The 24,560-nt window shown below is 38.2% G+C and overlaps 1 protein-coding gene across 2 annotated transcripts; it reads right to left on the bottom strand.

Annotated features, from left to right (window-relative positions):
* Nucleotides 1-631: 631 nt before the first annotated feature.
* Nucleotides 632-24,112, bottom strand: HNF4G (hepatocyte nuclear factor 4 gamma). Of its 2 annotated transcripts, none has more exons than XM_075140640.1 (10): nucleotides 22,563-24,112; nucleotides 19,464-19,632; nucleotides 17,749-17,843; nucleotides 14,007-14,113; nucleotides 6,704-6,859; nucleotides 4,431-4,518; nucleotides 2,172-2,324; nucleotides 1,754-1,990; nucleotides 1,145-1,267; nucleotides 632-750 (listed from the first exon to the last, which is right to left on the bottom strand). In XM_075140640.1, exons 1-10 carry the CDS (start codon nucleotides 22,678-22,680, stop codon nucleotides 632-634), a joined length of 1,365 nt encoding a protein of 454 aa, XP_074996741.1. In that variant the 5' UTR covers nucleotides 22,681-24,112. The 2 variants fall into 2 exon arrangements, with proteins under 2 accessions (XP_074996741.1, XP_074996742.1); XM_075140641.1 differs by having other exon boundaries at nucleotides 19,464-19,628; nucleotides 22,559-24,112.
* Between the last annotated feature and the right edge of the window lie 448 nt (nucleotides 24,113-24,560).

The following is a 24,560-nucleotide window of genomic DNA, read 5'->3' on the forward strand; positions in this document are numbered from 1 at the left end:
GCATTATTTTCTCCTATCTAATACATGTGCTTTGTTGGGTAGCCTAGGGTCTTACTATTTAAGGAATCTTAGCTTTTGTTTGATTAACCCACTTTTTCATGTCTACAATTCACAGCTAAACAAGCACTAACCAGTTCCATCACAATGAAAAAAATTATATACATGTAAAACAATAATATTAAGACAACAACTAAAACAGGAAATAAAAAATTAATCTGTGCAGTTAAAAGATCTAAAAATAATGTCAACCTCTATACATCTTTGTCAGACTGCAGTGTCCACAGTTACAGTTGTACGTGGCAGTCAGAACAGTGAGTATTACTTTCCAAATCATGAGGTGTTTTAAGAAACACCCAAAGTAGTGGCTGGTGAGGAAATAATTTCCTTTATCATCCTGAGATTTCAAATGTGCAAGAGTCTTACCAATTTATCTAGTGCATAAAAAGGACGAAGGGAAGGGGGGAAGGGGGGAAGGGGAGAAGGAAGGAAGGAAGGAAGGAAGGAAGGAAGGAAGGAAGGAAGGAAGGAAGGAAGGAAGGAAGGAAGGAAGGAAGGAACGAGGGGAGGAAGGAAGGAAGGAAGAAAGGAAAGAAGGAGGGAAGGACAGAGCAAGACAGACAGAGAAACATTATCACAATGGTTTTTGTTTCAAAATAGATTGCTGTGCAATGACTGAAGCCTGATTTGTAGACATTTTGTATTCTTGCCCAGAGCCTTGAGGAGGGGAAGGTAATGGAGTTTCTGGAGTTGCTGAAAAAGAATATAGAAAGAATTAAGTATTTTTATATTCTGGCCTATTCTGCATACACATATACCTACTACTGCCCCAAAAGGAAGTTCTGTTACATTTGGCATGCAGGTAAATATGATATTTTAATTATCAGAATTTTTAGTTTATTAAAAATTGTGCATGTGAAACTGATGATACATCAGAATGGTGCTGAATTTTTAAAATTAGATTAAATTCAGGTCAAAGTCTCTCACTTAAGACTGTTTATATACATACATTTTTAATGCACAATTAGTTTAATTTAAGGATAATGATGAAATAACTCTATGAGCACTGACAGGCCACCATTCTAATTAATATTTTTAACTGTAACAGTGAAATGTTATGACAGAAGGCTAACTTGCAATTACTTACAAATCTGTTCTGTATGTACAGGAGCAGACATTGAACTTATGAGGATAGTTTGGCCAGTTAATGGATCTTGGGCTAAGTGAGGATGTACTGGATGGTGCAGATGACTGGCATCATTAGAAGTACCTGCAAAAATAACATGAGCACATATCAATTCAAAAGAGCATGTTGTTGCCAGCAACCTATACTGCAATAATTACATTTCTGTAGAGCAAATATTTTAATTGGCAATTTGAATAATTGCCTCTGGGTATTCATTAAACAATTTAACCAGACTTCAACCATATTAAGCACTGTGTTTATTTTCACTGTTTTGACTGCATTAACAGTGGATTTCATGAAATATTTGTAAGGGTTCTTCCATCTGCCTAGGGAGTTGTATGTCTAGATACCCAGCAATGATTGAGAAGTACACAGCACAATCTGAGGTTGTAGGACTGTAACAAGATGAGCAGCCAAGACAGGAAGGCTTTAGCTAGCAATCATATGACTCAAAGCTCAGCCAGCAAGGCAGTGGTCAAAGTGCTTGCTTACATCATGATTCCCTCAACGTCCCAGCATGCTAAATTCAACATAATACAACATGGTAAATTTAACAAGTTGTTAGCTTACCTCCCAGTAACATTTCCTGAAGCAAACTGTCAATTTTAACAATTCCAAATAGTTTAACCAATTGTATTTGCTCAATCATTTGCCAAGTGATGCTCTGGAGTGTAGGCAGTAGAAGCAGAAGTTCTCCAAATCTTCCTCGGGAGTCATACTGACGGTCATTAATATAATCCTCTAAACTGATTTGGACTTGGAACCGCATGTTCTTAATCTTCATTGGATTACTTAGGCCCTTTGCATCTTAAAAAATGACAAAAACTTAAAGTCAAGGCAGATTATGATTTGGGAGGAGCATCTTACTTTTTTTCATTTTATTCTTTTCCATCCAGCTAGATAACATGAGCAGATGCTACATCAACAAAAATTACTTTAAATATAATCACATGCACAATAATTCTGAGACATATTTTCGAAAAGGTACCTGGATCAAAAAACACAATCGCTTTCAAGCAAGCGTACTCATTGTCGTCTATTTGAATTTCCTGGAAGGGTCGAACTAGTTCATCTAGAATTCGATTTGCCACTCGGCTGATCTCTACTTCAGTACTGTTGCGGTGGATTATGTAATTGTTGCCTTGGAGAGAAAGAATACCAACATATGGATTGATATAAAGACTTTGATGTAACATACTAGATGTAGCCCATTTTCAAATGCACCTTTTATTTTGCTTAATCAAATTGTTTTTGGTTTTTTTTAAGTAATAACTCTCCTTTGTATCCTACAAAACTGTTCTTTGCAAGTAGAGTATATGTGCAAAATACAGCTGTCACCCAGTAAATTATCTGTGCATGTAAATATGCCAACATGTACAGTTACTGATTAGTCTGCAAGACTGAGGCCCATATTTGAATGCACAAGCATGGAGCAAGTAGGCCTTTATCTTTACAAAATAGACAAATATAATGGTAAACTGATCTTAAAATTTCATCTTCCCCCATTAAAATAATATATCCCAATCTGAATGATCAGGATTTGCCAATGGACAAAGAAGCCTTCTTCCAGAGGAGGCACCAGGAGTGTTTCTAACAGATGCTTCTGCCACTCCTCATAAGATTTAGAAGCATCTTAAAATTTTCAGTAAAGAATGAATTTTCTCTGCTCTTTTAATTTTAAATTTTCATTTTGGGGAAGTCTCCATTATGGCATCTTAATTCACCTTCTGTCCAGAAATCATCTAACATAAGTGGTGAGAACAGTGGGAAAGCTACAGAGCTTCCAGAATCCACCAAGCAGTTTTTGAAAGAAAAGCTGATGATTATATCACAAGAGATCTATGCCAAAATGACTCACAAGCTATACAGATATCTACCTCCAAATATCAGAAATAAGCCTTGGAGCCTCAAATTTTTTCTTCTTTCAGTATGTATGCTGATGTTGGTGATGTTGACTATAATTTTCTACTTATTATTTTCTCATTATTTGTCCTTATTACCTACTAATCCCAATAAAACTGCAAATATTTCCTTTTTATTTCTGTTAATTTTGTCTGTAAAACTGTATCTAGAGAAAGAACTAGGTTAAGAAGGTAATTTGTATAGTTTTTAATTTGAAAGGATTGCTGGTTAGAGTGGTATCTCCAGAACAAGCCCTTCCTGTCCCTTTAATGTTATGATATGTGTAAAAATAAATTCAAACTGATTAAGAGCTATGAAAAGGCAGGCCCAAAGAGGAAGGAGAACAAGTAGCGGAAAAACCCCTTGTACAACATCACCAGTGAAGAAACTAGTTTGAGTTGATATTCCGCATAGTCTTGCCTCACATCAAAAATCCTGTCCAAGACCTACCCATTTTCTCACAAAACAGCCTAAGTGCTGCACATGTTTAATGAGACCGTTTTTGGCAGGGTGCACTTCAGACTGGCGGAGTACTGTGTCAAACAATGCTAACAAATGCCTCATCACATCACTATACACACAGGCACATATCTCATCGTATTACTGTGCCTCTCTGTTGTGTGAATGAAGGGAAGACAGGCTTCTACCACGCGACGACGCCCCCTTCCCTAACAGCCATGCTCTTTTTATATAACCCAGTGAAGGAGCCATTTCAAGTGACCAAGAATATGCTTATGCAGGCGTGACTCCTCACCGTGCCATGGATGCTTCCACCTCTCACATGGCAGGGAACAACAGGCATGTTGTTTACATGATGGCCACGTGGCGACTGTCAAGGCAGCAGTGAAAGGGCTCTTGGGAAAGCGAGTTGCAGGGAACAAGCTATCCAATTTTCTAGCCTGTAGGGTCTTCTCTGACTGTGTCTGAAGGGCTCTTGGGAAAGCTCCAGATAAATGATTTTCATGAAGTCTGAAATTAGTACCCAGGCCACAGGTTGGCTGCTCCTCTCTTAAGCAAAGATTTTTTATGGGTTTTTTCGTTGTCGTTTTGTTGGGTTTTTATGGGACAAAGGTGCAGAAAGGATGCTAATGTAAGGAGACAATTTGAGTTCCTGGCAAATTGTGGTTTCTGGTATCCAATAAACCTTTAGCTGTATTAAGTCACAGGAAACTGTCCACCTGCTTTTGCTGGAACAGGCACGTGACATTATGTCATTAATAGCTATTTAGCATTCACAGAATGCATTGCTTTGACTGCACAGAACAGTTGTCCCACTTAAGTGATTATATGGTTGCTAATGTACTATAACATCATCATTATTAATTAAAACAAAACCAATATTTACCTAAAAGTAAAATGTCCTTATACGCCATGGACCGTTTTGCTGCTCCAAGCAACAAGTGTTCCCCAGCATGTGCTCTTAACAGGGCAACCTCAAGAAAAAAACAGCAGACTCATTAGAAGATAAAGCAGTAAGTTCCAATAAGGGCAAAAGAAATGAGGATGCACATTACCGTGAGTGTATTTAGCTATAGGTACATGCTTAAGATTGTTACGATTCTAATGTAAAATGTAGTGAATGTAAAAACCTTAACACTGTACTAACAGCACACTATAATTAGTCATCCTCTGTCACTTCTAGCATTTGGTCTAGATTTTAAACATATGGCTCTGCAAAATACTTCTCAATAAATACAATACTTGCATTTATTTCCTAGTGCCTATTCCCTTAACAAAGTTTTTTCTGGAATTTTAAGTTGACACTAAATACTCCGGTGGGCTGGAATGAACTGTTACAGTAAATTTGGCACTATCAGTGTTTCATTTTTCTCACCTTGAATCAAAAATTTATGTGGCACTTAAAAGAGCTTTTTCTCCAACAAAGCCAGATATGTTAAAATATCCACTACTGTCAACAAAGAAGAAACCTGATTCATACCAGGAAGGCACTTTAAAATGTGGTCACTAGTTTACTCTTTGTCACCTATTTACTTTCCTTTGTTTTTAATGTCTGCTTGAAACTTCAGTGCTGGCCTCTATTTCCTCAAGGAACTCCTCTCTTGGCAAGTAATTCTTTTCTTACAAATCCAAGCCAATGCTTTATGAGTGATGTAAAGGTACACAGCACCTAGGAATACTTCATGTGTTAAGACTTTTCAGGTTCTCAGCAGTTAACTTATCTGCTCTGGTCTGCTCTATGGTTTATAAATCAAGCTGATTCCCAGATCAGGAATCATTTGTTCAAAACCAGAGGGTTTACTTTATAACTAAATGCACAACGCCCCTTAGAAAGAGGTTATGAGAAATGCAAAAGTGGCATTTGTTTTAACTCCCAATACTTCTGTCACTACTCCTCTAAGGTACTTAAAGTTCCTCAGTATTTCCCAACGTATACTCTTCAAGCACTGCGGGGGTGTTTTCAGCCTATCTTTCTAAGGTGATTTTTTTTTTTAAATACAGACAGGAACTTTTTAATGAAGTTTGATCCCTTCTCTTTTCCTTCATGCCATCTTAACAATAAAAACAGCAATATTTTTGCTTGTGTAACCAATCAATTTAAAATTCCCCTTCTTTCACATGAACAGATTTTTAACTTATTCCAGTATGTTGAGCTTATGCACACATATCATATTCTGCAGGTCTGCAAAGACATCATTAAGCTCCTATTTTAGGGGGTCTCCTGTGGCCTGAAACACCTCCATATTCCTGAGGAGGTGTATAAGAGGGAATGAGCTCAGTTTGAGTCTCAAACCGAAGGATGATCTAACCCTCCTTGCAGGATTTTGTTAAAAACTGAGAGAATGAAGAGGAAAAAAGGAGGAATTATTCAATTTGACTCCACAGAGTCATTTTCAAGCTGAATCAGATTTTGGTGGACTGGAATCAAGAGATCCTGAACCGTGAATTAATCTCCTGTCCAGGCGGCCGGTAAGAGAACTGCTTACCGCAACATGGAGACACTGGTTCTGAGTGTGCCAGCACAACTTATTCTGAAACCCAGTGATGTATTAGGATATATTACAGATGTGATGATAGATCATCACTCTGTCATAAAAACACTTAAGAATTTTCAAGGTTTGATGCTTTTTAACCACAGTCATTATATACAATATAACTTTAGTACATTGTATTATATGAAAGATTATTTGCTATGGATTGATAACAGTATGTTTGGCATTTGTTCGAGATTCTAATGGCTTTTATTTTTTGCAAGTAGAGAAGACCTGGTTCAAATTAAATAACACACTGCCTTAAACCATATTGTAATGAAAGGTGAACATGAAATAAATACTCTGCAAGGTCAGGAAAAAGCATGGCTTTTTTTTTCATTTTTGCATGCAGCTTGGTATCTCTGCTTCCAAAAGAATACAGAAAGCACAAAACACTGAAAGACACTGATTTGCTGCTTCTTTTTGTTAAGGTGCTAAAGCTTTATCAATTTCCTTTGGTTTTTTTGTGGTGGTGGTGGTGCTATTTCAGAACCTTACAAAATTTTAAGATGGTGGGTCTAGCACCCATCTCTAATCAGACGAAAAATGAGTGTTTAATCATAACATTTAAATATCACAGAAATAACAGAACAGTAATTAACATTCTCTCTTTGGTCTCCTCTTATACCTGGTCATCCAGAGGTAATTCACAGAAGCCTGGAATATATTTAGCCCATTCCACCAGGACCAAAAGTTGTTGCTTCATAGATTCACAGACATCACTAATACCAGCAATTTTCTTAACATTTATGTCAGTGCTAGCACCAGGACTGGAAATTGAGATCTGGCCATAAGAGAGAAAAAATTAACAATGTTAAACTTCATATAATTGCATTTTCACTGGTTAACAGTGATATTTAAGAAAAAATCTCAGCAGTAATCATGCATACTGTTGAGAAATCCCTTGACCATATGGGTCATTAGTCTGCACGTAAAGTATAAAATTTTATTTCTCATTATTATCAGTGTGTATTACAGTATGTTAAAAATTACACTATTCATATAATAATACAATATCTTCTCATTCCAAAATACCGTTTTAATTACACCAGAACCCTTATTATTTTTAGGGAGGGAGGTGCTTTTTTTATTCCTTTAAAATGGTTGACATTTTACTTCATTTCAGAAAAAAAAGAGCTCATAGGGCCATGCAGTAACATTAAGAGAAAAGAAAGAGAGAGATAAAGGGGTAGCATGTTCTTCTAGTGAAAAGATAAGTATCATTAACTTTAGAAGGTAAAACAGCGGTTTTTTAGTGCCTGTAGGAGAATGGTTTGTAATGATGAAGCAGCAGTATAGGTGGAGGCCTGAGACGTTTCAGAGCAAATGTAAGGGATATGAGTGTGCATTAGACCACCTGCAGTGAACAGTGTTCTGTGAAATAAGAAGAGAGCAATATCTTTCTGGGCCTGAAACTGGGACACTTTCAGATAATCACTGAGCCAAATCCTGAAATTCTTAATAAGTTTTCAAGGAAAGGAACAAAACCAGGCTTGCTCTTAAGCCAGGCAGGAAAGACAACTTAAGATAAAACCAAGCCTGAGAAGAGAAGGTCAGTTTATAGCTGCTATCATACCAGGGAAGAGAAAGAAAAAGAAGAAAGAAAAAGAAGAAAGAAAAAGAAGACAAAAAAGAGGAAAAAAAAAAGGAAAAAAGAGAAAGAGAAAGAGAAAGAGAAAGGGAAAGAGAAAGAGAAAGAAAAAGAAAAAGAAAAAGAGAAAGAGAAGAGAAAGAGAAAGAGAAAAAGAAAGAAAAAGAAAAAGAAAAAGAAAAAAGAAAAAGAAAAAGAAAAAGAAAAAGAAAAAGAAAAAGAAAAAGAAAAAGAAAAAGAAAAAGAAAAAGAAAAAGAAAAAGAAAAAGAAAAAGAAAAAAAGAAAGAAAAAGAGAAAGAAAAAGAAAAAAAGAAAGAAAAAGAGAAAGAAAAAGAGAAAGAAAGAAAGAGAAAGAGAAAGAGAAAGAGAAAGAGAAAGAGAAAGAGAAAGAGAAAGAGAAAGAGAAAGAGAAAGAGAAAGAGAAAGAGAAAGAGAAAGAAAAAGAGAAAGAGAAAGAGAAAGAGAAAGAGAAAAAGAAAAAAAAGATCCCACCACAACAACACAAAACCCCACCACTGTACAAGGCCAGTGAAACTGACTTTCACCTTACATTTTATTACAGAAAGCATACTGAGGAAATTCTGTAGTTTGATTATCTTCTCACCCTCCCAAAAAAATTGTTTGATCTTCCAATACTGTGTACCTACAAATTTCAGGATGGTGAATGCTATTTAGGTTGACTCCTACCAGATCCCCTTCATTCCCAGATCCATGATAAATTCCCCAGTGGGAACTGTGGTGAAACCCTATTATCCTTGGGTTGTCAAAGGAGCTGCACTTCTGAACTAAAGCTCAGTGCTTCCTACATAATTCAGTAGTCTAAAACACTGAAAACAGCTTAGATATTAATGGCAGTTAACCAGCTGAACATTAATTCTCAGGGAAATACAGCAGCTAGGCAGGTGAAAAAATCCTTAGACACATAATTCAAAGGCTATCATGTAGGAAAAAGGTTAGACGTATTGTCTCTTCGTAGAAAGAGCATTTGTGAAATCCCTGCTGTAATCATGAGTCCATTTCTGACACCTGTTCTATAAAAATGAAGTTGAAAATATGGAATATCATTCAGGTGAAAGCTACCAGAATGATTCAGTCTAGAAAACCTTCAGTACAGAAAGAGAGTAAAGAAATTCAACATATTTAATTTTTTCCAGAAGAGTAAGAGGAGTCTTGATCATGATTCAAGAGTACCTACACCGAGAAGAAAGTTCTGACAGCAGAAGGCGCTCTCATCTACCAGAAAGATACCACCATGCACTGACTAGAAGTTAATTCAAGAAGGTAAAGAACAGGCAGATTGTTTAACCATTAGACTTACTGACTCAAGAACTTAACACATTGTCCTTCCTTTAATCTCTTTTAATCAAAACTATGCATCGTTATAAATTACATTTTATAGGACAAACTATAGACTCTGTGCTGAAATTACTTGGTGAGCTTCTGCTGGGGATTCATGAGATGACTCCCATGGAGTTCATTATGAACTCCTAAGGTTGCATCTCTTCACAAGGATATGAAGCTGTGAACTTTCCTCTTTCTATTTCTCTATTGCTTTAACCTGCCTCTCATTTCTAGGGTACAACACGGGAGTCACTGACTTCATAGAATTATAGACCAGCCCAGGTTAGAAGGGACCTCGAAAGATCATCTCATCCAACCTTTTATGGGGAAGGAAGCCTAGATGAGATCTAGCATCCTGAAAACCTCCAGTGATGGGGACTCCATCATTGGAAGGGGGAAGGGGATAAAACCAGGCTCACTAGAAAAGAGCCTAGGGACCGCACGCCCATGTCGGGGGAGAAATCGGCAGCCCAGCTCAAGTGCATCTATACCAATGCATGCAGCATGGGCGGCAAACAGGAGGAGCTGGAAGCCATTACGCGGTGGGGCAGTTATGACTTAGTCGCCATCACGGAAACATGGTGGGGTGAGTCTCACGACTGGAGTGCTGCAATGGATGGCTATGAGCTCTTCAGAAGGGATAGGCGAGGAAGGAGAGGCAGTGGGGTAACCCTGTATGTTAGGGAGTGCTTCGACTGTCTAGAGCTTAATGGTAGTGATGACGAGGTCGAGTGCTTGTGGGTAAGGATGAGGGGGAAGGCCAACAAGGCAGTTATCCTGCTGGGAATCTGTTATAGACCACCTAGCCAGGACGAGGAGGCAGACGAAATATTCTGCCAGAGGCTCGCAGAAGTCTCACAGTCTTGTTCTTGTGGGGGACTTCAACTTTCCGGATGTCTGCTGGAAATACAACATGGCAGAGAGGAAACAGTCGAGGAGGTTCCTGGAGTGTGTGGATGATAACTTCCTGACGCAGCTGTTAAGCAAGCCCACTAGGGGAGGTGCCTCGCTTGACCTGCTGTTCACAAACAGAGAAGGGCTGGTGGGAGATGTGGTGGTCGGAGGCCGGCTTGGGCTTAGCGACCATGAAATGATAGAATACTCAATACTTAGTGGAGTAAGGAGGGGGGCCAGCAAAACCGCTACCATGGACTTCTGGAGGGCGGACTTTGGCCTGCTCAGGACACTGGTCAAGAGGGTCCCTTGGGAGACAGTCCTGAAGGGCAAAGGGGTCCAGGAAGGCTGGACATTCTTCAAGAAGGAAGTCTTAAAGGTGCAGGAGCAGGCTGTCCCCATGTGCCATAAGAAGAACGGGCAGGGAAGACGACCGGCCTGGTTGAACGGGGAGCTCTGGCTGGGACTCAGGAAAAAAAGGAGAGTTTATCACTTGTGGAAGAAGGGGCAGGCAACTTAAGAAGAGTACAGGGATCTCGTTAGGTCGTACAGAGAGGAAATTAGAAAGGCAAAAGCCCAGCTAGAACTCAACCTGGCCACTGTCATGAAAGACAACAAAAAATGCTTTTACAAGTATATTAATGACAAAAGGAGAGCCAAGGAGAATCTCCATCCTCTATTGGATGCGGGGAGGTACGTTGCCACCAAGGATGAGGATAAGGCTGAGGTACTCAACGCCTTCTTTGCCTCAGTCTTTAGTAGTCAGAGCAGTTATCCTCAGGGTACTCAGCCCCCTGAGCTGAAAGACAGAGACGGCGAGCAGGATAAACCCCCCATAATCCAAGAGGAAGAAGTTAACGACCTGCTACACCACCTGGACGTTCACAAGTCTATGGGGCCAGATGGGATCCACCCGAGGGTGCTGAGGGAGCTGGCGGAGGAGCTTGCAGAGCTGCTCTCCATCATTTACCAGCAGTCCTGGTTAACTGGGGAGGTCCCGGACGACTGGAGGCTCGCCAATGTGACGCCCATCTATAAGAAGGGCCGGAAGGAGGATCCGGGGAACTACAGGCTGGTCAGCCTGACCTTGGTGCCGGGGAAGATCATGGAGCGGTTCGTTTTGAAGGTGCTCACGAGCCATGTCCGGGACAACCAGGGGATGAGGCCCAGCCAGCACAGGTTCATGGAAGGCAGGTCCTGCTTGACCAACCTGATCTCCTTCTATGACCAGGTGACCAGCCTAGTGGATGAGGGAAAGGCTATGGATGTTGTCTACCTGGACTTTAGTAAAGCCTTTGACACTGTCTGCCACAGCATTCTCCTAGAGAAGCTGGCAGCTCACGGCTTAGACAGGTACACTCTTTGCTGGGTAGAAAACTGGCTGGATGGCCGAGCCCAGAGAGTTGTGGTGAACGGAGTTAAATCCAGTTGGCGGCCGGTCATGAGCGGTGTTCCCCAGGGCTCAGTACTGGGGCCAGTCCTGTTCAATATCTTTATCAATGATCTGGACGAGGGGATCGAGTGCTCCCTCAGTAAGCTTGCAGATGACACCAAGCTGGGCGGGAGTGTTGATCTGCTCGAGGGTAGGAAGGCTCTGCAGAGGGACCTGGACAGGCTGGATCGATGGGCCAAGGCCAACTGTATGAAGTTCAACAAGGCCAAGTGCCGGGTCCTGCACTTCGGCCACAACAACCCCAGGCAACGCTACAGGCTTGGGGAAGAGTGGCTGGAAAGCTGTCCAGAGGAAAAGGACCTGGGGGTGCTGACTGACAGCCGGCTGAACATGAGCCAGCAGTGTGCCCAGGTGGCCAAGAAGGCCAATGGCATCCTGGCCTGTATTAGAAATAGTGTGGCCAGCAGGAGCAGGGAGCTGATCGTGCCCCTGTACTCGGCACTGGTGAGGCCGCACCTCGAATCCTGTGTTCAGTTTTGGGCCCCTCACTACAAGAAGGACATTGAGGTGCTGGGGCGTGTCCAGAGAAGGGCAAGGAAGCTGGTGAAGGGTCTGGAGCACAAGTCTCATGAGGAGCGGCTGAGGGAACTGGGGTTGTTTAGTCTGGAGAAGATGAGGCTGAGGGGACACCTCATCATGCTCTACAACTACCTGAAAGGAGGTTGTAGCGAGGTGGGTGTTGGTCTCTTCTCCCAAGTAACAAGCGATAGGACGAGAGGAAATGGCCTCAAGTTGCGCCAAGGGAGGTTTAGATTGGACATTAGGAGAAACTTCTTTACTGAAAGAGTGGTCAGGCCTTGGAACAGGCTGCCCAGGGAAGTGGTGGAGTCACCATCCCTGGAAGTATTTAAAAGATGTGTAGATGAGGCCCTTAGGGACATGGTGTAGTGGGCATGGTGTGTTGGGTTGACGGTTGGACTCGATGATCTTAGAGGTCTTTTCCAACCTTAATGATTCTATGATTCTATGATTCTATGTCGCTGGGAAGGTTGTTCCAGTGACTGATTGTTCTCACTGTAAAAAATTTCTTTCTCATACCGAGATGAAACCTCTTCTGGTACAATTTGTACCCATTAATGACTTGATGAACATGATAATATAACACTATATCCCTATTGTTCTGAGAACCATCAGAGACACATACCTTTACTCCTATGAGTCTCCAGCATGTCCCTTTCATATTTACACAATCCAGGAAGCCTCTCCTGGGTCTATAGGAGAAACATCGTGCTTGGACAATGTAAGGAATCTCCATGGACAAAATAATTCATTTTCCCTATTTTAATATGAAAATTTTAAAAGGGATGAATGCCACCTTCTTCCTTAGTTCACAGTTGAAGGACTTGGCCAATGATTTGTGACACTACCACCTCCTCCAAGTCTCTCCTCAGGACTGAACTCATCTTACAGATCCATTCGACTGAGGGAAAAACAAGGACTTTTAAGACTACTTTGCCATCATGTTAATGTGACCCTTTGGTCTTTGAGGCCAAGAGTGTATCTTCCCATATGCTTGGCATAGTGGGAGTAATTCTCTCCTGCTACAACATACCAAATAATAAGTAGAATAAATTTTTGTGTATACACAAGGTGATGTTTTAGGCCAGGAACCTACGGGCTGAAAATAACTTTATGGCAGGAAAGGCTAAGGATATGATTCTGTTTAAGACAGTTCTTATTCCTGAATTGCATACAGCAGTTGGAAATGATTAAGAGACTAACACAAAAAAAGCACGATAAGCAAGTTCAAAGAATTACTAAGGATGTAAAAATAGGTATATTTTTCATACTGTATAGGTATGAAAGGTAAGAAGGTGCATTATGTTCACCTAGTCTGCCCAGACATGCAATATGTGCCAAAGACTATCACCAAGTAATTCCTGCATCAATTCTTTACAGACAGTTCCACCCTACGAGAGATGCTGATAAAGGATGAGATTACAAAACATTTGGGGATGTATAAATCAGTCAGCATGAAATCATAAAGGTGGCAGTTAAATTCTAAGTAAGTTAGTAAGAGGTGCAAGAATGCAGAATCAATGACCATGATTTATCTGAGGTGCAGAAAAGGACTGGAGACTGTTCCATTCAGCAATTGATTGGATAGGGAGAAAAAAAAAAAGGAAAATGAAGTTCAGATGAGACAAAGAAAATTTAAAAGCGAGATGTGAATAGGCTCTACAGTTGGAACACTTCTGTTTGCCTTATTTATAATGTCTAAGGATATTAAAAATGGGATTTTCAAAAGAATGTAAGGAAATGAGTGTCCACACCCCTTTGAATGTAATGGCTTTGGACAATTTTTTCCGTAATGTTTCATGGGAAAGCCAGCCTCAAGGATAGATAGATGCCACCAGCTGCCTGATTTAAAAGCAACTAATTTAAAAGCAGTAAGAACCATAAAGCTTTATTAAGAAAGGTGCCTAGGACATATTGTCCTGGACAAAGTAGAATTTTTTTTTATTGACTTTGCTTTAAGAATGTATTCCATTACTCATTCTTTCATTGGGAAGAGGAAGCTGGGTGCATTTTGGAAGTAGAAAAAAGTAATCTCAGTAATTATATTTAATACAATAAGAAACTGAGAAGTATTTAACTTTAGAAAAAATGGTCTTAAAGTCATCAAATAATTTTGTGGTAGATCTCAGTACCTGCCGGGAGAGTGTCTCAGCTTGTGACAATGTGCTAATAGAGGGGATGTTGCAGCCATCAAAAGTGTTTCTTCTCGTACTTATCCTGTCCCGTTCATTTTGTACAGCTGGAAAAGAATAATAATCTCATTTATTGACTTGTAGGCATTGCCACACAATATAATTTCAGAAGTTTACTAGATAACTGTATGAATCAAAAGTATGACATTCAAAAAAGACCTTGTGCTTTTAGCTCTGAGTAATGAGGAAGGATGACAATACATGTTTATGTATACTGTTTGCCTATGAAAACTACGTATAACTAATTGTACACAGATACTGAATCATCAGCACTTTTTGTGACTGGTTTTATTACAGTAAAACCTCTTTCTTCCTTTGAACATGCTGTCATTTCGTTATTTTAACCAATTTAATAAGTGAGGCTTTATGCTAATGGTAGGAATGGACATTTCCAGACTGTTGAACAGGTCAAGAGGTACAGCACCACCACTGACAAGATGTCTCAGTCAGAGGAAGTGTGAAAGCCCTACTCCTGTTCTCCTTTGAGAAACCCCGAAATGGGAATGAATCATGAACTTAATCCCCTAGTAAGATAATTTTGAAACTTAAATCTCATGCTACTCCTCAGTGACATTGCATTCCTAGCCAGTTTACAGAACATTAACTAAGTAAAAAAAAAAAAAAAAAAAACACCACCAAAAAAGTTTCAGGCTGATAAGTTTTGTCTCATGGGGTCCAAAAAAGGCAGTTGAAAGGGCTTTGGATAAGGAATCCTTAATCAGCACATGCAAGGCTTAAGAAGCAACAAGGCTTACTTTTGAATTGAAGGAAGAAGAAAAAATAAAACTATCAATCAGATTTTTCTAAAACCTAGATCATGTCCAAGGTCAGGCCAAGGAGAAAAGAAAAAAAAAAAAAAGAATTGTGCTGATCAAAATCTTTTTATTGCACAAGGAATCTCATCATCTTTTAAGAGCAGCAGCTTTATTTCCAAAGATATGTTTGCTATTTTGTGGGAAACAATCTGCATTACAGAATTTAGGAGTAGTACCAAAGGCTTCAATAAAAAAAATAAAATATTCTATACACGGAATAGTTTTCAGGGTTTATCTGAACAATGCACATAGTTTATTCCAGAGGTGTGCTAACTTTTTGCCAAGGACACTCACTGATGAGCCTTTTATTAAGGTCACAGTAAGAAATGTTGTGCAGTGATAAACACAAAGTGCTAAATGTTCATGTAGACAGGAAACAAAAAATACAACCTTTTTTAAAAGAATGGAGAAAAAACTATTCACTGAATCTCAGCAGCTTAAGTGCTACATAGATAATTAAAATAAGGTCAGTGCTGATTAGTGTTAGAAAAATAATAAGCTATTCTGTCAATCACTAATGAAAGTCACTGGTGGAGCACTGAGAATCATAGGGAAATGCTTCAGTTTTCTCCTGCATATGCATAATTTTGGATTGTTAGACTGGATTGTCTATGTTGCTAAACCCTTTTTGTCAGTTCAGGCTAAAATTGCCTTAAACAGAGACTCCATGAGGAAGGGGGAATATTTGCTCAGAGGGCTTCTATAGCTTTTAGCAGCTGAAGCCTTTCTCACCTTCACCCTGAAAAAAAGAAAGCGATTTGCTAGAAACAAGCTGAGAAACTATCATATAGACTATGCTACACCTATGCTATGAGACATCCCCTGATGGTGTAGAGAGGTATATAACAACACACAAGCAGTGAAATTTACAGTTCAGCATTTTGAATTATTTTAGCACTGGGAAGCCTTGAATAAACATGGCTCAGACGCAATGAAAAATGAAAGTTTTATAGGTAGTGGAACCAGAGGAGGCACAGTGGTGTAAATTAGGTTAAAAGTTTTGTGCAGGATATACTTCACTTCGTAAACATGAGTCAGCAGCGTGCCTCGTGGCAACGTCAGCTAGCCATGCACCGGGCTGCATTAGCATGTTGAAATAAGTGATTATTTCTCTGGTTTAAGTTCCCCAGTACATGAAAGATGCTGGAAAACTGGGCACTATCCAGTGGAGGGCTATGGAGATGTAACCCACAAGACGTACAAGGTGAAGCAGAGAGAGGCATCTTTGTTTATGTGGAAAAGAGAGGACCAAGGTGGAGGTGGGGGTCTTGATTTCTGTAGTTTACAGAAAAAGGAGTCAGATTCTTCTCAGATGCACAGTGAAAGGACAAGAGGCAATGGACACTACCCTAATTGCAGTAAGACACATTCCAATTAGATATAAGGAAAAAACTCTTCCCAATGAGGGTGGTCAAGCACTGGAAGTTGCTGAGAGAGGTTGTGGTATCTCCCCTCAGGGACTGTATAAACCTGGCTGGACAGGGTCCCAAGCAATCTGACTGAACCTAGAAGTTAGCCTTGCTTTAAATGGGGGCCTGGACTAGATGACTTCCAGATGTCCCTTCTGAGCTAAACTATTCTTTAATTCCAGGTTTTGAAAGTCTGTGAGGCTCTGCTTTTTGCAAAACTTCTAGGGCTGCTGTGGACACACAGGTCTTCCTTTTTCTTCATGTCAGCTTGATAATATATATAAAATATGTTACCAATTTTAATGGCTTGAATTCCAAAAGGCTAAACTGTGTTCAAGGAGATCCACAAGAACAAGCAAATCTATTTCATACATACACAGTGTAAGACTGTTTAGAATATCCACATCCAGCTGCAAGGAGAAAATCCATTTTACCTCATACCAAAACTTGATCATTAGCAAAGCAGTACTATAGCATAGATATATAAAAGCATAAAGAAACAGCTTTCTTTATCTTAGGAACGCTATGTATAGGCAAAAATATAATAGACTAGTTACAGTACAGGAGAACTGCACACCTCACATTGCAGACTAGCCTTCAGGCAGATATACCACGCTCCCAAGAAAACAGGTGGCAAAGTTTGTGATGAAAGAACCATTTTTGGGTGCTTATTTGAACCAGATCAGGACGTCTTTTGCCTCTACGTCATAATTGCCAGTGAAGCAACAGTCTGAACAACCCGATACAAGAATCCTCTGATATTCCCACTGCCTTTCTTTTGCTATTGCTCTGCTCTTGTGGTCGTCTGGTCCTTCCACTTTGACGGGAGGATCACTGTGACACCCGTGTTTCTTCATGTCTGTCAGTGAGATGCATAACAACATCTTCCCATATTAAGCCCTAATGAGATTAGAAATTTTTTCGATGAATGTGGACACTCCACTAAGAGCTACCACTACTGTTCTCACCACTACTTTTTTGCTCAACTTCACACTCCCTCCTCTGGCTTAAATGCTTCAAACATTTAAATTTAAGGGGAGAACCAGTAAATTGGCACTGCCATTACTTAGATAGGATAGAAACAAAATCCCAGATCGATATTTTAGCACTCAAATTTGGTAAAAATTAAAATTAAAATCTCACACTTTTACCTTTTCCAGGATATGGCTCAACACTTAGAAATCAGTGAATTTTGATGCCAGGATTCATAGATTAAACAGTTGCAAATTCACTTTAAACCCATAGATTTGCTAATGCTCAGTGTTAGAACTGCTTACCCACCTGAAAATTAGATGATGCATATTTCACCTCAATATAAAAGCATTTCTCCACCATGAAGGCATTATAGCACACTTTCCATTGAATAGTTCTGCTGGAGTTTTTTAGAATTTTTATTACATTTTAAAAATAATTCTGATTATTTCTCTTTGTATATCAAATAATAAATGATTCTATTACCTTCTTTTTTCATTCCTGCTCGAAAACACTTCTTTAAACGACAATATCTGCATTGATTCCTTTTGTCCTTGTCAACAATACATTGCCGGTTGAATCTATCAGAGACAAGAAAAGGTAAATATATAAAACATTAATAAAGCAGCACCCTGATTATGAAGAAAAAAAAAACAACTAATTTGGCCTGTCAGAACAATGTCTGTAACCACAGACTTTCTTCTTCTGTTTTTTTGTTTTTGTTTTTGTTTTTTTTTTAATTTTTTATTAATCAGTCTTGAGAGGTGTTTCATACCTGCTTGGTTTGCAGGAATGTATGTGTGTGTATAGACACATATATGCATTGGAATGGGCAAGTGTGGAAAATTTTGGAGTTATGTGCATCATTTACACCTCAGTTTATTTGTGGGATATGTCAATAACTGGCTGCATCAAATCGCAGTGGGGGAAAAAAAGAAGAAAAGCTACAAATAGAAAAAGGAAAGGACAATGAAGGAAAATGTCAAGTGTCACTGGATTGGAGTACCCTTGGCTGGAAAAGTTTACTCCTTCAGGGACGTACCAACAAACAAGCTACATGATGTATCATTAGAGATGACAACCTAAACAAGAAATGGGAGGAAAATTTTCTAACCCCACAATGAAATAAAGACATAAGGAAACAACAGAGCATGACACTGCAAGAAGGCTTACCCCAGCTCTCAAGCACATCTACAGGTGTGCCTAAGGGGAATGTATATGAGCCATCCCCCCTCTCCCTGTTTGCTTCTGTCTTTTTGCTGTGCATGTCTTTGTTAGATAAATAGATCTATGTTTTGCAGATCTCTTCCTGAAATCACTTATACCAGCTCTTGTCACACCTCTTTAGGGGTATGTCTATGCTATATGACTGTGGTATGTCTGTAAGGGAGAGATTTCCTTACAAGAGTATTATGCAACCAAGGAAGAGTGTAGCAAAAAACATTTCCGGTAACAAGCCATTCTTACAAAAAGTTTTCTCCTTTAGTGATTTGGCTAAACTCACAGAGGTTTCCATATATTCTGTGCACGGCTTAAAACTGACGTTTTATGGACTTGTACATGCACAGAGCAATTCGTCAAACATGGTGCACAGACTTGCAGTGTGATTATTTGGGCAGCCAGACATCCAGAAATTAGCAGATTGCCATTCAGACTGACAGGGGGGAAAATGGTCACTCAAAAGAGCAGTGTGTCACCCAAAGTGGGAAGATGTGCAGATGTGCTTATACAGCCCTTAAAACAAGACTCTTAAACCTTAGACTTTCAATTCAGAAACTGCCTACATAAGAAAAAAAATTGAAAATAATTTTTAGAAAACAGTTAAGAAATACATTTTTCACATTGCCAGTGAAAATATGAGAATTTTTCCTTTTGTGGTTTTTTTTTTTTTTCAGAAGATGACCTTTGTAATCATAAATAAAAGAGTGAAACAGCTCTTGGGTGAAGTAATATCAACAATATCAACAGACATCTGGAATGTAGTATCTGGAATGTGTAATATAAGTAATCTTGAATAAAAGACATTTTTTCCAATCATAAGAATATACCATGAACCACATGCTCATCAAAAGTGCTGGATAGAATTCCTTAAGAAAAAGCTGAAAATATCCTGACATAGTTCTGAAAAATCTGAAAATGTCTGAATATAATTTTTGCTTAAATTCATTAATTTAGTGCCTCTAGACAAACTTTTGAAATACCTGCATGTATAGACATGATTTTTCCGTATACTGCGTCTAAAGAATCCCTTGCATCCATCACAACTGGAAGCACCGTAATGTTTTCCGGTCGCTCGGTCTCCACATATTGCACAGAGACTACTGACCCCATTGTCAGCAGCATTCATGTTCACAGCTTCTCCTGAACTGTCTGAGGAGAGGCAAGAACAACATACATAGTTATGGACAAGACTTTCAACAACCACCCCATGAAAAATTTGTACTTAAATGGACGCTTTTTCTGGCCTTTTCTCTTTTAATTGCCACTTACTATTTATATAGCACGGCGTATCTGATTACATCTGGTTCTTATTCAGATGAAGCACTTTCAAAGTTATAGAGATGTTAACAGAATTTAAGATGTTCATAACAACAAATAATTTTATTCTCAACTCTTTCCAACTAAAAGAGGTTAAAAATTAAAGTCTAACTCTGCATGTATAATTACGTATACATTCTTACTAACATGAAGAGGAACTTTGGCACAAAGCAGTGTTGCCTAATTAGCTGGCAAAGATCTTGTATATCAGTTCTCATAGGAGCTGGCAATAACTGGCAACTATCATACAAAGATACAACTGCATACGTGATATTAAAAAAAAAAAGACAAGACAGTTTTTGTACAATACTTAATGAAAAAAAATGCATGCTAAGAGGACTGTCTAAGTGTTATTTCCTTGAACAAATTTTCCAAAGGAACATTGTGCTGACTTTACTTGCACAAGAGAATATTAGCTACGTGATTAACAATTAGTCACTGAATATGGTAAACAATACTGAAGAAATTCAATTGAAATCAAAACAGACATATTTATTGTTCTTTGAGTCACAATGTTTAACAGACGTGTTCAAAGAAATAATTGCAAAATAGCTTTTTCTGTTATGCTTCTGGTTTTACGAAAGGAAAGCTGTTTGCAATATGCCCTGAACATTTGTAGTTGTTCAGTCAGGGAGAGGAGAGAGTGCCACATTAATTAGTTATTCAAACATGTATTCAAAAGTCAAGTACATGAGTTCATGAACAGTGGACAGGTCGAAAAGTAAAACTGTTAATATTGATATATATTATTATTCATATTATACTAGATCTAACTGAAATGTATTATACAAATATATTATAAAATTTTCATTGTGTGCCAAAGAGCTTACAATTTAAACAGAGTTCTTTAGATAATGAGAGAAGAAGGAACATTTTCTTCTGTTTTACAGAGACGTCATTGATAGGAATTACATTAAAAATTGATTAAATAAAAATGAAATCTTAAAGGTAAGAATTCAGTTCTGTAAAGATTTATTTTAAAACTAGATTTGTCATGACTGGAAAATTATTTTTAGAAATGGGTTAGAGTTACTTTAGCTGGAAAAATACAAAACCTTTCTTCTGGAGTTTTGTAATTTTGTACCACAATGATATAGCAGAATAATTAAAAATACAGTATTTAAATTTAATGATAAAATATTTCATAGCGGTATAACTTGTATATATATATATAAGGATATACTTATTTTCCTTGGTATTATTCTGAAACAAAATGTCTGGGAAATTGACCTGATTTTGCAAAATTCTTTTATTTCAACAGAACTACATAATCTACCTGAATGTGCCTTGTTAAACTTCTCTGGATGTTTCTAGTTAATTTAGACAACTGGAAAAGACACATAAGAGGCAGCTTTCAGTTCCAGACTAGCACTGTAGCTACAAGACAATGTTTTTATAAATTCCGTAAGAAAATACTTAGGCTAAATTCAAAGCCAACTCTAAACAGAAAAAGGCTACACCTAATAACTAATAATTATCAAACTAATCACTTACAGTGAATAATTTAACTAGCTTTATCACCAACACATAATGCAACACAGCATAACCTCCTTAATCTGCTTTCCCATTTTATGTAACATTAACAGATCTGAAAAGGTGCTATTCAGCAAAAAACAAATGACCAATGAAATCACCCATATTAGAACAAAAAGCAGAGAAATCATCTAAAAGTTACATAATCATTGTTGATATCTTCAAAATCACTTAGGGCATAAAGGTCTGTTTTTCCTTCCTAAATCAATAACCAAATCTACCTTTCTGTTTACTAAGCTTGCTGTAAAGTAACATCAGAAATTCAAATAAAATTTCAAGCCCAACAATAAAAACTAACTTAGGTTCTATATGGCAGGAATATGTGGAAATGCAGGTGATAAGTATTTTTCCTGAAAATCACTAAATATTTGTTCTGCCTTTTAAAAATACATATTACAACAGATCTATGAATTATACCTTATGATACAATAAAACAATTTTTAAGTATATTAGAAGATTTGGAAAGCCATTTTAGAGTAGTTTAATTTGCCTGATACTTTTCTTCACTTTAATGGACTGACATTTCCTTTTTTTTTTTGGTCAGTACCCAATGATGGCAGAATGAAATGGTGTGCTTCCTATTTCAAGCATAACTTACTGATACAATTTCTTGAAAATTTATTGCATTAAAACTTCCACCTAAAGTTAAAGTGTTACATTAGCCAAATGCAAATAGTTTTTCTCAGCTAAACATTAGCCTCCAGAAAGCCAATGTGATTTTTTAAAAAAATCACTCTAGTTCATATATACACATACCTAGAAAGGCTAGATTAACATTTAAATAAATAAAATATTAGTCCAACAATTAGAAACTAGGCATCAAGAAACAGTAGTTAATTTTTTTCACAAGCCTCTGGATAATTTTGTCCTGTCCTTCCCAATGTTATATACAAAATATACTTTCATGTCCAAATTGTCAATACTAGTTATTCATTTGTTTTACAGTAAATGAAACAACTGCTGAATACACCATTTTCTTCCTTTGATTAACTGACTGGTGACAGTACAGTTCAGTTACTTTATTACATATAACCTCTCTTTTATTTTCCTTAATGTTAAGAATTATAATGTTATTAACTTAGTGATGAAGTGTAAAAGAGCAGATTTGTAGTTTGAAAACAACCCCCAAATGCTCCATTAATAAAACATTTAGCTAACACCTTATAGCATTACTAAACTTCACTTTTTCTGTTAACTGGCTTGATTTTGCATCACGGAGCAGAACTCACCATTGCCATTATACAGAATTTGCATAGTTTCGAACTCCAGTGCCGTATACGTCGGATCTAAAACTTCACTGTAGTTTGCCATTTCCATGTCTAGTATTGGTTCCGAGAGCCTCATCATTGAATGCAAAACCAGTGAAAAAGCTGCTCAAATGTACAACCTTCCCATTCTGTTTCACAGTGATTGATAAACCAAAGTTAACTATAACTGTGTCACTTACGTGCTGCAATGGGAGGAGCTGGAAAACTGCTTCTGCATGCTATATTCTATCTGTTTTTTTTTTTTCTTTTATGATACAGTGCAACCCTTCTGATAATCTTGGAATGCTTTATGGAATAACCTTATCAAGAGTTGTACTGGTTCCAGTTCTTGAGTGAACCCAAGGACATGCAGGAAGCTTCCTATCTCCTATGCCCCGCTATACGTTTTGTCAATGTGTGGTATAAACAGTCCTAAACAAACCACTCTGGTTGTTCTATGTAAAGAGATTGTAGGTTCGTATGCCATTTTGCTCTCTCTCTTCAGAACAATAAGGAAATGTGATACAATTATGGAATATCCTCATACCCAAAACATCCATCATCATATTTTAAAAGACAGCTGCAAAACCTCCCATTTTTACAACTGTTAGCCTTCTTTAACAGCAGCAATGAGCTGGCTTTGTAGGCACGCTTAACCAGGGCCTCAAGCAACACAAGCTCTGCAGCAAGAAAGGTGAGTTTATACATCGCCTCCATCATATACTGTGTTGCTGCAATGGCTCTAGGCAGTGGACCTTGCACACTCTCAGAAGGTGGCTTCCTGCTCCAACTCTTCTTCACACAAGATGTGATGGCAGCATGTTGTTTTCAAGCACCATTGAGATGCACAGGGGAAAAAAATCATTCACCTTCTCTGAAAAGAAGAATCTCTGGGTAGGTCCACTGCTCATCAGTTGATACACATGGCATGTACAAACCCAGTTAAAAACCCTCCTGTAACACTGCTGTGCAAAACATATCTGTGCAAAAGATAACTGAATTTCACTTGCTAATCAGGTGTTTTTAACTGCTGGATAGCAGAATTTCAAATGTTATTACTTCTCAAAAAATTCTTTACAGAAGACTACCCTTTACACTGCTGACCAACAGTTACATTAAAGATTACATATACAGGAAAACTGTCCAGTTTACGTTTAATTAACAAGAGCCAATAACTGTATGTAGAGCATCAAAATGCTTATTTGAATGGAAAGAGTGCCTGCAGTTGCTGTTCAATAAAAATAGCTGCAAAATGGCACCATAAAAAACTACCTGATTAAAAAAAAAAGAAAAGTAATCGGTGACAGACAAGCTACTGATGAAAAAGGAAAATTTACAGGAAAAGACCTAGAAAAAAAGCAGTCCAAAATTCATCCTTCGAATTTCCACATCCCCAGGGCTACCTGAGAGTCACAAATCATCCTGTGTCCTTGCAGACACATGGATGCAGTCTCAGGCCAGTTCTCCTCCTGGCCCCAGTGGAGTCCAGTGGCCTAATTATTATGACAACAGGATTCTTGTATAAGTGGCTATCACAGAGCTATCCCTAAACCGAAGAGCATTTACGATCATGTTACTGCTTGCACAAGTTCTCTGCAGATTTTGGAGGGTATCCACAGGGGCTGTCTTTTTCAACCTACTGCTATTTGTTTTCCTTTAAACCACTTATCCATTTTTATATTCAATGAGATATCAAAAACCTGCAAAAGTTACTACTTAAAAAAGGGCAACCTATAATGCCTTCATATGAATAGCACGTTTATTAATGACCAATGTAACTACAAATACTTCCTATACACTACAGAAGACAAATAATATATGGGAATTTTATAAGATATTTAAGTTTATGACTGAAATGTTAGAATATTTCATGTGTACAATCATGGAAGAAATTCTACTCAAAGTATCATTTCACAGTGCTGGAAATGTACAAAGTATAAATTAAGATTGATGAAAAGCTATTTGTTGACAGCCCATATT

The sequence above is a fragment of the Calonectris borealis genome, chromosome 2 (assembly GCF_964195595.1).
Source record: "Calonectris borealis chromosome 2, bCalBor7.hap1.2, whole genome shotgun sequence".
Lineage (NCBI taxonomy): Eukaryota > Metazoa > Chordata > Aves > Procellariiformes > Procellariidae > Calonectris > Calonectris borealis.

What these genes read in the sequence shown, in the direction of transcription:
- HNF4G (XM_075140640.1), bottom strand. Translation starts at nt 22,680, where the DNA reads ATGATGAGGCTCTCGGAACCAATACTAGACATGGAAATGGCAAACTAC. An exon ending in AATTCTGTATAATGGCAATG is followed by an intron (nt 19,633 to 22,562) that starts GTGAGTTCTGCT and finishes GCCTCTCCTCAG; the next exon opens with ACAGTTCAGGAGAAGCTGTG. An exon ending in TAAGGACATTTTACTTTTAG is followed by an intron (nt 2,325 to 4,430) that starts GTAAATATTGGT and finishes TTTCTCTCCAAG; the next exon opens with GCAACAATTACATAATCCAC.